General features: G+C 47.1%; 1 protein-coding gene across 7 annotated transcripts in view; it reads left to right on the forward strand.

The window, feature by feature from the left end:
* Positions 1 to 2,067: 2,067 nt before the first annotated feature.
* The window catches only part of LDB2 (LIM domain binding 2), a 423,583-nt gene continuing 412,831 nt past the window's right edge, over positions 2,068 to 12,819 (forward strand). For all 7 annotated transcript variants that reach the window (XM_075544501.1, XM_075544503.1, XM_075544502.1 and 4 more), the window contains exon 1: positions 2,068 to 2,419. In XM_075544501.1, coding sequence (XP_075400616.1) covers positions 2,288 to 2,419 — 132 coding nt within the window. In that variant the 5' untranslated portion in view covers positions 2,068 to 2,287. The remainder of the gene's footprint in view (positions 2,420 to 12,819) is intronic.

Consider the following 12,819-nt stretch of genomic DNA (forward strand, 5'->3'; position numbering starts at 1 on the left):
ACCTACAGGGGGTTCGGGGGCTTTCCCATTTTGTGATCCATATCGGGGCCGCTCACACCTGCTTGTGTTACTTTGATTCTGTGCCACAACACCCATATTCCTCAGCATTGGCGGTTGAACTGCCTGTCCTTTGGGGATTTAATCACAGCGGGGGAACTCTTAGGTTTTGCAGTGGCTGTCCTGGCCAAACAGAAAGCGGGCCAAATGTGCTTGAAATCCTGCCTTTAGAAGGTCGGATGTTTTGACAACAGCGTTTGGATTTTGGAATGAAACCCGAAACCAAACGTGCTGGTCCTGCCTTGGGGTCTCCTTATGAAAGTCCCCAGCAGCATTAGCCTAAATCGCCTCTAATCTCCTCTTGGCAAGGGTGGTGACTGTGCTGGGCTGCACTCAGAGTTAAGGGTGGGCTCTGGACGCTTTTCCTGTCCTATGGGAAAGGTAGGGACCAAGCCTGCAATTTGGGGTCATTTCCCACACTGAGTGCAAATTGCAGAATTGAAAACATCGTATTCCCAGTTGGTGAGTGACTCGGTGATACTAGAAGGCAGGTTTGGGGCAAGAAGTTAATTAATCTGTTTATTAAAAAAAGAAGAAGAAATGTCTCATTTGCATGCATTTACATTCAGATCCTACACACTCCATGCTTGGGGGTGATCTGGGTCCCTTCCTTTGTACTGTACTGTCCTCCTAGTGTACCATATGGGACATCTTGGTGGGCGGGGTTGGCTTCAGTGGCCTATGTCAGGTTACCATTCTGTTCCAGCAGAATTTTATCGTCTGTTTGCCAGTACTGGGTGCTGTCAAATGGATTCCAACTTAAGGCCACACGTGAGTTGCGTGCCACTGGGTGGGGGATGTTGACAGCTCTGGTTCTTCAGAAGAGAATGATTAATTCTCAAAGCTTTCTTCGGTGAAGCTGGTGCATGGATTTGAACCACCAACCTTCCTGTTAGCAGTCAAGCACTTTACCCTTCACTCCACCGGGTCGTCATAGAGATCTGATTTTTCTGTAGAAGTGCCTTTTCCTTTCATGGGCTGCTTAGGTTTACAATCCAGTTGTCAAAAACCACCGACAATAGAAAGGTTGATCTATTTTACCTATGCTTGGGAAGGGAAGGCCTCCTTTCCCTCCAAGCTAGATAGGCAATTGGCGGATGATCCCTTCAATTATCTGTGAGTTCCTACTCAACTGAATTTTCCATGGTCACTTTAGTGAGAATTTTCTCTTTTTCTGTGTTTCTTAGCTTATTGGGAGGAGGTCTGCTGTGGGATATTTTTTCTCGTGTTGAGAGAGAGAGAGAGAGAGAGAGAGAGAGAGAGAGAGAGAGAGAGAGAGAGAGAGAGAGAGAGAGAGAGAGAGAGAGAGAGAGAGAGAAATGAATTGCTCCTTGGGTTTATTGTGGGCACTCCACTTTCAAAAACATAGCTCTGACCTAAAAATGCCCAGCTAACCTGAGCCTAGAGCCCCTACAGCACCCTCTGGGGATGGGGGTAGGGGTTGAGGGAAATCTTGGGAGGAAAGGGGGAGGAAACAAGGTGGTGGTTGGGTACCCCTGGAGAGGTGGGTCCAGATGTAAAGGCCAGCTCCTTGGCAGTACAAGTGAAGCCAAAACTCTAGTGGAGGGAGGCTTAGTGTGGGATGGAGGGCGATCTTTGCCTATGAGTGAGTTCTGGGCTTGGTTGTGATCACATTTCTGACACATGACAACTGGAGAGGCTTCCATCCCGGTTAAACCACCTCTATGCTAACAAGCTTGGCAATCAGGTTGTGAAGGCTCCTGGCTGGAAGAAGCAAAAAGCAAAAAACCCCAAACAAAAAACGCAACCCGAACCTTAGCCCTCTGTCAGATTGTGAGCAGCATGATATTTGCGAAGGAGTTCCCAGTGTGGACAGGAAATGACCTCTCCACAAACCGCTTCTTTAAAAAACAAGCAGCGATGCCTAAAGCTATCCAATGTCTCTCTCCCTCCTTCCCTCCCTGCCTCCCTCCCTCCCTGGAGCTCCCTCCTCCCGGCCTCCTCGCCCTCCCTCCCGCTCCCTCCTCCCAGCCGCCTCTCCCGCTCTCGCTCTCCGCGCTCGCCGGCGTGGGCCCCACAGCAGTTCCCGGCCAGCGCGCTCCGGCTGCCTGCCTGCCTGCTGCTCGGGGCGCGCGCGCGCGCGCGCGTGGATGTGTGTGCGCGCGTGTGTGTGCGTTCGCCTACTTTGAACCGCGAAGAACATAGCCCATGTGCTCTGCATGGACGTTCTTGCTACTCTCTTGAGCTTGATTCTCCAGCAGCCGGCAAGATGTCCAGCACGCCCCAGGACCCCTTCTATTCTTCGCCTTTCGGCCCATTTTATAGGAGGCATACCCCGTACATGGTGCAGCCAGAGTACCGAATCTACGAGATGAACAAGAGACTGCAATCGCGCACAGAGGTAAGTTCTTCAGCCCCTGGGCGTGTGCGCGTGTGTTTTCCTTCCAACTGTGCAGTGGGCATCTCCTAGGGCTTCAGGAGGAATTTCATGGAAGTGTCCCACTAGATACTGCCGTGTCCCTGGGAAAGAGCTCCGGGATTGAGTCACTAGTTTGAACGGCCGAGCTTCCAGGGACTGCAACTCTTGGAGGACAGGGGGACAGTTTCTGCTGGAATCTTGAGACAGACAACCCAGCACTTGCCTCTCCAGAATACTCCGCTTCCCCAGGGAGTGGGGTTTGCCGGTTCGGAGTCCAGCGGTTCGAGTGCGTGGAGACACCATTGCTGGGGGTTTCCTGGTCATTTTCCATCCAGAGAAAGATTTTTTTAAAAGCCAGTCCCCAAGGAAGTCTGCAGTGACCTGCCTTTGCTTTGCGAAGTTCTGAGAATCCAGGTATAGGGCAAAAAGGTTCGCTCAATATACTATCCGAACTGCCCCTGGAGGGGACTCGTGGTTGTAAATAGCCACTTACTTATGTTCAGCAACCAGTGGCCCTGTTGGGTGGTTGGGGGTCCTGACTTTCCACACTAGTAGGGTGTCTCCCAGGCTGCCCTATCTTTCCCAAGAGCTGGATCTGCATTTGAGTAAGGTCTAGATTTTGCATACTTTTGATCTTGGGACCCTGGGGGGGATAATACCGTGCCTCCTAGGGGACCAGAGTCAGGGGCTGAAAGGGAGCCACTTCAGAACTTTCTAAATGCAAAACTCCAGCCTAGCCTCCTGCTATTTAAATATGTAATGCCTGTTGACTTTTCTGCTGAGCTAACTTGGAGGGGCGGGTCTGGCCACTGCTGGGATTCCAGGTGCCTGCAAGTTGGGGCTTTGTGCAACGTGTTCTGGAAAGGAGTTTGTAGTGGGTCCACCCAAGTCACCTGGGAAGTGGAACTCGCTGGGAATGGACGTTTCTTCTGCAGGCTGCAAATGCCCAGAGCATGTATGGTCAAATAGGTTTTTATTCTTAAAGGGAATAACTGTGGTGGAATTTCAGATTGTAAGACTCCCAGTTCTGGGGGGGGGGGGAAATAAAAGACTCACTTACGGTTGTATTATAAAATAAAACACATATGCTGGAATTGTCAACCATGAGCCATGGAGAATTCATGACGTTTAATGTATTTAATGCAGCTAACAAGATGTGACCTGCTTTCTGATTGGCTAACTCCTGGAGAAAGATTTGATATTCTCTCTCTTTCCCAACTGAGCTGTTTTTTTTAATCATTGTTATTTTCTTTACATGTTAATCCATCATAGAAGTTAGCTAAAATGGATACAATTGCTCTCCCGAGAATCTAGAATCCAACAGCTTCTATAGAAGTGTTAACCCCTGTTTTGCTTAGGGTGGTGAGCTGTTAATAAAGTGTGTGTGTGTGTGTGTGTGTGTGTGTTTCATTCAGCTCATTGTAGTCATTATATGTTGAAATGTTTACCTTTTCCAGGAGTGCGGGACACACTATTAGTTGAAGTAGCTTGCTTCAGAATTAGGAGGATGGAAAAATGGTTTAGGTAGTTCAGGCACCCATCAATTTCAATACACAGTTGTTTCCTTAAATGCTGTGTAAAGTATGCTGGGTGTTTAAAAAAATAGATTAGAGATCATTATGAGTCAATTCTTGATCAACAACGGAATTTAAAAACAGCCTGCATGCACCTGATGTTTTGGAAAGTTTCTGAGGAGTTCTAGAAGAGGCACTCCACCTTTCTGCAGTTAGGAACCCAGAAGGCTGTCTTGAGGCCCCATTTCTCCTGGGGTCCTCACACAGGACTGGGACATTTCTGACCCCTGAGACTCGTTTGAGTGGCTTGCTGACCCTGTCACTCATCAGTAGCTGCAGGGCAGAAGAGCAAGGTCCTAATTATTGTCTCCTATTTGAGAAAAGATCTTGAAGAAGCCTCCCATTCACAGTTAGGGGTCTGCAGAATGACACATTATCTTTTGTGAGAGCTAAACTTAGGGACTCAACTTTCAGATTATGGAGTATGACTTTGAAAATTTTGCTCTGAATAGAAAACACCATGTCAGACAGAGCTCAAGAGTGGGGAGAGGACAGCTGGCAATGACAGTCTCTTACAGTGTTTTTTTTAAAGCCTCTCTGACTGACAAGAAGCCACTACTGTGAACTGTCTCCTGGAGTTTTCTCCTCACCCTAGAGAGATTTTTTTTTTTATCATTATCCCAGCATGGTCTAGACCCTGTTCCCCCCACCTCCTTTTGGCCAAGCAGTACACAAACACACCACCATGCATCGGGTTTTATTTCATGAGAAAAGACAATGAAATAAATCATTGCTCCTAAGATATTGAATTCTTAACATTAAAGGTGACTCTTTGCACACTATGTTCAATTAGAAAGTACTTCAAGAAATCACTTTTCACAGAAAAGTTACATCACGCCTTTACCTTCCAAGCCCCATAGAGGGGTGGGTTGTAAGAAGACAGAGTCAAAGGGATTACGGCGAGTTTCTAGTTTGCTTACACACGGACAAGAGCAGATTGTTGAGCAATCACTTTTTGAATTTAAGCAATGCAGGAAGGAAGACCTCTCTCTCTCCCCCTCCTGGGGCCCACTTCCATAATTACTTCTTGCAACCTTATAAGTCACACACACACACACACACACACACACACACTCACATCTATCAGTGCAATGTTTTCAGCTCTCCATGCCTTTTTGAATCTGGGAACACAGACTTGGCTTACAAAAGAATGACAGTGAGTTAGTGAGTGGAAATGCCCAGTGGACCAAGTTTTGCGACATGTTCTAGAAAATGCCTTTTTTCAGAAGAAAATTCCCAAAGAACCATGATGTGTACCTGCATGGCGGGACTGCATACCCCTTCATCCCTGTGCCTAACATTCGGGTGCTGTCTCTGGGGACTTAGGCATTTCTCTCCATCCAATCGCATCAAATCCAATTTTCTAGCAATTTTCTTCCTTGGAAGGGCATTGGAGGGAGCATTCCTCTGGTTTTCAACTTCTCTCTGCCATTCCCTAACTAGTTGAGCTGGACCTTGGCTCCTCACCTGCAAATTACCTGCATCATCCTGTCCATTCTGAAAATAAAGTTCCCTCTGCAAAAGCTCTGGTTTTCTTTCCTCTGAGAAAGGCATTTTGAACTGAAGAGCGCAGATACTTTGCTCGCCTTCTCAGCTCAAATCCACAGTGGTACTGAATGAAGCCGGCAGAGTGGAGAAAACCGAGGGGCAAAGTGATGTTGTTGCTAAGTGCCGTCCAGTCAGTTCCAACCCACAGGGACCCTACACAACACAGAATTGTTCACACCATTTCGGCTGCTCCTTTCTTCCAAGGGGGAAGCCATGTCCTTCTACCTGGTCTGGAAGCCCCGATGAAAAATGCCCCTTTTGGGTGACCCTGCTGGCATTTGAAATACCAGTGACATAGCTTCCAGCATCGCATCAACACACAAGCCACCACAGTGGCATAAACGTCCCGACAAATGGTAGTGGTGGTAGGTGGGGTGGGGTGGGGGGAAAGTAGGTGCTCAATGAACAGATGTCCACTAGCCAATGAACACAGGCCATAGAAGGGAGGCAAGACAAGATCCTGTAATTTCCTTGGGCACTTTCCTTGGACAAAGGGCCCTTATGAGTCAGAATTGACTGGATGCCTGTTGGAGTGGTTGAGGCATGCGTGTGTGTGTGTGTGTGTGTGTGTGCATGCGTGTGTGTATAAGACATCTTCCTCCTGGTGCTTTCTTGGTGTGTTGGCCGTTCCCGTTGAGCTGAAGCCATTTCTGCCATCTACTTCACCCTCGCCTTCAAGTGCTCACCCTCCCCTGTGGTCTGTTACCTCACGCCTCGTCTTCATGGCAGGTGAAGGAAATCCAGTGCCCGTGAGCGTGCAGGACCTGGCCTCCTTGTGTAACGTGAATGCCTTAGAAAGCCGACCACAACGCACAGTGTAGATGCCACTCTGCTTGAGTTGTTCTGGAAAATGCAGACGCCGAATCGCAGTGGAAGTTCGTAAAGAAGCCCGTGGAATTAAGAAGAAGTCTTCCTTGTGCCCTTGTTGGTGGTCGCTGTATTTCTCACTCTCCTGAAAGGGGCTTTCATTTTCAGGGGGAACGGGAGCCTGGGCTGACCCTGTCTTTTCCTCATATTCCCAGACTGGAATGGACTCCGAGGTCTCATGTATTTTGGCAGAACACAACTGCCTGGTCACATGGATCAATACTGCACAGAAGAGTACAGATAGAATGTGGAAATACTGGCTAAGGACAATCCAGCGTTTCTTCCGTAAATGGCTACAGTAATAATCAACCCAGTATTTTTCCTTCATTTCCTGAGGCTTCAGCTGCAAGATTATATATATATATCACTGAAAGTATATGAACAATCCCTATCGTTATTTTAAGGGTGGGCTTTCAACTCTTTATGATTGGATTTAAGGAAGTTTATTAGGCCAGGCTGTATGATTCTTTGTGATGACAGTGAACTTGTCTGCCCCTTACTCCTTAGTTCAGGTGACCAGAAATGCCACCATATAAATGAAAATGTTTAAGTCTACCCCCGCCCCCCTTGGCAGTAAGATAATTTAAATAAATTACCCTAGCTGGTTCCCTTCTGTGTGTTCCTTGTGTTTTGTGATTTCTTTTTCTTTTTCTGGAGACCATGCTCCAAATGTGAAAGCTGTGATTACAATTGGAAGTCACACACACAAGGAATGTATTAGCAAGGATATGGGTTGTGTTCCCGGTTTCCCCCCTCCCCTACCCCCCTCCCCCCCCCCTCGCGCGCCTTTGGCTTGATAGGATTGAACATGAATATTAAAAATGTTTGAAGACCTTGAAATTTAAATCCCAAGACTTTTCACCCCTCCTCAGCTCCACGCGCCAACTCCCTGGGGAGGCCCTGGGAGGGGGGCAGGGGCCCCAGTCTTCTTTTCTTTCTTCTAGGGACATCATGCTATCCTTCAGTCACAGGAGTTTCAACTTGTAACATCATGTTTATTCATAGACCGGCTTAGTATCATTGATGTTTAGACGGCATCTAGTTAAAATGAGATTAGGTGTTGTGGAGAGGTGGCAGAGAGAAGGAGGGGAAAATGCTTTTGTAATAACTCTCTCCCCACTCTTTACTCCCACCCACTACCACCCCCCTGCTCAGAAATTTAGAAAGAAAAAAAATGTTGATTTGCCCTGAGGTTTATGAATGATTTTCAGTGTTAAACACAAGACTTCAAGTGTTTTCTCAGGGGATTTGTGGAGGTTTGCAGGGATGGGGCTGTGGGGGGTGGAGGCAGGGGTGTCTGTGTTGCGAAGGAAAGCTATTTTGAAAATGTTAAATGAAACCAAAAGTGCAGTTTTCAAAAAAAAATGAGAATTTCCAATGTCCCTGAGTTTTTCCAAGATCTCTAGGCGATCTTCGAAGACCTAATTGCAGCCCTAGTGGACGTATTTATTTTCTGAAGCCCCCCCCCGGCCCCGCCCCAACCCTCCTTCTTATGGAGGAACTGTTTTTAATTAAAAATTGCTGCAAACTAACTCTTCTGAGGAAGCCAAGGAGGAAGGAAAAAAACCAAAGCTCTCCACTGGCTTTTACCATAGATTCTATCAGTCTCAAACCTTGTGAGTTTAAATCTCTCCCCTCCCCCTTCACCCCTTGGTGTGTAAATTATGATGCAGCATGTAAAGGGTGTGTATTTTGTAAGTTTTTTTTTTTTCTTTCTTTGGGTTGATAAATTTCAATGGGGTGGAGAGCCCGGTTGTCAATCTCCCTTTAGTACAGCTGTCCACTTCAACTCATTTTCCACCAGGACCTGAGTACCCCTTTCTGAACAAACAAAACAAAACAAAGGACAGTCCCAGACCGTCAACTTTATAAATCATCAAGGCAAGATTCATATGGGACTTATTTGGATGGATTGGTGGTGGTGGTTGTGGGGGTGGGCTTCTAAAAAAAATTGATCTGGGGAAACCCCCTTGTTGTCATGCTTCAGAAAGCAGATGATTAAAACATAAGAGAGAAACACCTACCGCAAATCCCCTTGGTGTAAATACTATGCATCCTTCGATCATTTCCTGGCAAAGACATTGTGCTTGAATGATAGTTTTGTTTTCCTGGTTTCCAATACTGGTTGCATGCATTTGAATACGTTTTCAAGTGCCTTCAAGTTGGGTCAGACTCATAGTAACACCATGGACATCAGCAGCAATCACCGCCTGGTCCTGCATCATCCTCACGTCCCACCATCCTGCAGCATCTTCATCCAGACTCACGGGAGGCATTGCTGACGTGCAGCGACTCCTCTGGGTTTCCGAGACCGTAACTATTTATTTACCTAGTAGAAAGCCCGATCGTTCTCCTGTGGAGCTGCTGTTGGTTTTGATCTCTTGACCATGAAGGTCACAGGCCAACACGTCACCACTATGCCACCAGGCTCCATGGAGTGTTCTCTTTTTTCACTGACTTTCCACTTTACCAAGCACGAAGTCCTTCTTCAGGGACAGGGTCTTTCCTGGTAGGAAGTTGCACACGTATGTGAGACTACATGTTGCCATCCTTACTTCTAAGCATCACTGGGACTTTGCTTCTTTCATAATAAAACCTACTAAAGCCACTGCCGCTAGTCAACTCTGACTCATACTGACCTTCTGCTGGGTTTCGAAGGCTGTAAACTTAAAAAAAAAGTTTTTTTAAAGGCTGTAAATCTTTATGGGACCAGGCAGCCTCCTCTTTCTCCCTAGGAGCAGCTTGCAGGTTTGTCCTGCCCGCTCTGTGGCCTAGCATTCCGGTGCTTACCCAAAATTGTCAGCGGGGCCCTTTAACGCTTACTACCCATCAAAGAGCCTGGCCTCACTGCCCTTCAGTGGGCTCAGGCTAATGCTTGGTGCAATCCTAACTCAGTGAGACCCAGTTCATTCTGACTCATAGCATCTTTTTTCCGTGGTGTGGCCTCAAACTTCTGATATTCTGTTTTTTTTCAGCTCAGTGCTCACCCACTAGGCCACCAGGATTCCCTGATACTCACTATAAACTCAAACTCCCTGCCATCAAGTTGATTCCGACTCATGGTGGCCCTAGAGGACAGGGTAGAACTAACAGCCCCTGTGGGTTTCTGAGACTGTAACTCGTTCTGGGAACAGAAAGCTTCGTTTTTCTCCCTCAGAGGCTAGTTTCAAACAGCTGACCTTGTGGTTAGCAGCCCACCTCCGCCACTGAGAATCCAGGCATTGTTTTAAGAGTTCTCATAGTTCAGGCAGAGACTGAGTTTGAATGGCGATCATTAGGGTATTGTCGGTCCTAAAGAAGCAGAGATTTTGGTAGGCAGTGAAAGGGAACTAGGAGAGCAAGCCTTCCAGCAGGGGGCCCTGTGCGTTGTGCACACAGCTGGGTGATGCAGGGTCTTTGTGATGATGACTTGATTTCAGTGTCTTCACTATCTAACAGGCATGGTGCTAAGCCTTTTCTGTACGTTAGCTGTGTAGGTTTCATGATCATTCTATGAGGTGGAGACATTATCATGTCTGCTTTTCTGTGCTCCTAATGACTTTTTTTGTACCATCTTTATTTCCAAAGGTTTTTAATGTTGTTTTTAAAAAAATATTTTATTAGGGGTTCATACAACTCTTATCACAATCCGTACATGCATCAATTGTGTCAAGCACCTATGTACACTTGTTGCCCTCATCATTCTCAAAACATTTGCTCTCCACCCAAGCCCCTGGAATCAGCTCCTCATTTTTTCCCCTCCCTCTCCGCTCCCCGCTCCCTCATGAGCCCTTGATAATTTATAAGTTATTATTTTGTCATATCTTGCCCTGTCTGACGTCTTTCTTCACCCACTTTTCTGTTGTCTGTCCCTCAGGAGGAGGTCACATGTAGATCCTGGTACTCGTTTCCCTGCTCCCTCTACCCTCCCAGTGTCACCACTCACACCACTGGTCCTGAGGGGATCATCCTCCCTGGATTCCCTGTGTTACCAGTTCCCATCTGTACCAGTGTACATCCTCTGGTCTAGCTAGGCTTGCAAGGTAGGATTCAGATCATGACAGTGGGAGTGGGGGGTGGGGAGTGGGGGTGGGAGGAAGCATTTAGGAACTAAAGGAAAGTTGTATTTTTCATCATTGCTACATCACGCCCTGACTGGCTCGTCTCCTCCCCAAGACCCTTCTATAAGGGGATGTCCAGTGGTCTACAAATGGGCTTTGGGTCTCCACTCCGCACTCCCCCCCCCTCATTCACTATGGTAAGATTTTTTGTTCTGAGGATGCCTCTGCCAGCATCTGGGACACATTCACATTTCCTGGAAGAAGTTCACCTGGAGATAGCCATGTCTATCAAACTCCATTGTAAGTTTTCTCTCTTAAATGCCCAATTAAGTTGGAAAAGGGGACTTTCCGGAGTCCTATGGTGGTGTAGTGACTGCATTGGGCTGCTAACCACAAGATAAGCTGTTCAAAACCACCAGCCGCTCCAAGGGGAAAGACTAGGCTTTCTAGTCCCGTAAACCTTTATAGTTTCAGAACTCCACAAAGGCAGAGCTACCCTATCCCATAGTACAGAGTCACTTTGAGTTGGAATTGATCTGATGGCAGTGACCTTGACTTTTATAAAAGTCCGAAGGGAGCCAGCCCTAGCAAATGCAACCTGGGTATCAGCGACAAACACTTGAATTGCACTCCCTATTGAAGATCACGTTATCTGCTCCCTTTATCTGAAGAGTCATGAGAATTATTACAGGACCTTGTGCACAATCATTGGATTCTATTTTATCTTTGAAATACTTAGATTTTCTGTGCAATGCTGGGTTCTTATTTTTGGGACGAGTGAGGGACGGTTTCTTGACGATGGTTTGAAATAGCGGTGGGATGAGTGAAAAAACAGTCTCTTTTTCCATAGATGTCAATCGCTCCCCCATAAAAACCATCGTGCAAGTAGCGACAGAGTAAATTAGAATTTGCATTTGGCGTGGCATTGGCATCCTTTGCAAGCAATCAGTTACAGATGTTAGAGGGAACGGTGGCAGGGCGGGCAAGGGACCCAGCACGTGCATCTTGTCATTCTGAAAGCTTGCTGCACTGGGCAGACCTCTTTCAACCTCTCGAGCCAAGAGTCCATTCTGACTCCCAGGGCTTTGCGGGACACCATGGGTCTCACCTCCCTTCCCAGCTGACCGTAGTCACCTGTACGACCATGGTTTTCAGAGTAAATATGTACCAAATACTGGAGGAAAGTTCAATTCATCCCCTTCGCCTGAGAAGCAGGGAGTCTCATTCCGCAAACAGAAACGGAAACAGACTCACAGAGGTGTCCGCGCACCAACATTCCAGGTTGGGATAGTCTCATTTCCCCACGATATGTTTATTCCTGAGAGGGGATGCTGAGGAAGCATGATCTGTGGCTGCTGATGACAACTGCACCCCTGGCCTGGCCTCGGTGTTATTGGTGACCTGTCTGATTGGACATTTGAATCTACCATTCCACATCAGAAAGCTTTGTATTAAAGACTTGGCCAACTTCTTTGCAAAGAGGGGTCTGCCCTGTCCCGGAGAAGTTCTAAGTCACTATTATCTCTCTTTGGGAGCCCTGGTGGTGTGGTGGATTACAGGTTGGGCTGCTCACCCTAAGGTCAGCAGTTTGAAACCACCAGCAGCTCTATGAGAGAAAGATGAGGTTTTCTACTCCTGTAAAGAGTTGGTGTCAGAAACCCATAGGGACAGTTTGCTACACTGTCTTAGAGGGGTGCTATGAGTCAGAACTGACTTGATGGCAGTGAGTTTGAGGTTGATTGGTGGCACAGTGGTTAAATGCCATGCTGCGAATGCTAAGGTCAGTAGTTGGAATTCTCCAGCCATCCTGCAGGAGAATGATGTAGCAGTCTGCTTCCTTAAAGCTGTGTTGTGGTTAGGTGCCATTCCATCCACATGTGCAACATAAGAAAACATGGGTTGGTGTTGTTACCATGTTTGAGCCCATTGTTGTGTCCGCTGCTGTGTCAATCCATCTGCTTTAGGGCCTTCCTCTTTTGCAATGACTTTATTGAGCATGATGCCCTTTTCCAGGGACCGGTCAGTCTCTCCTGAGAACATGTCCAAAGCATGTGACAAGAACTCTCCCCAGCTTTGCTTCTAAAAAGGAGCATTCTGGCTGTACTTCTTCCAAGACAAATTTTGTTGTTTTTCTCACAGTACATGGTAGGTCAACATTCAGCACTATAATTCAGATACATCAATTCTGCACACCCTCACTCACTCACCTACCAGTTGATAGCAACCCTACAACAGGGTAGAACTGCCCCCTGGTGAGTTTCCAAGACTGTACCTCATTATGGGAGTAGAAAACCTTGCCTTTCTCTCTCTCAGGGCTGGCTGGTGGTTTTGAACTGCTGACCTTGTTGTTAGC

This window comes from Tenrec ecaudatus, chromosome 3, assembly GCF_050624435.1.
Source record: "Tenrec ecaudatus isolate mTenEca1 chromosome 3, mTenEca1.hap1, whole genome shotgun sequence".
Lineage (NCBI taxonomy): Eukaryota > Metazoa > Chordata > Mammalia > Afrosoricida > Tenrecidae > Tenrec > Tenrec ecaudatus.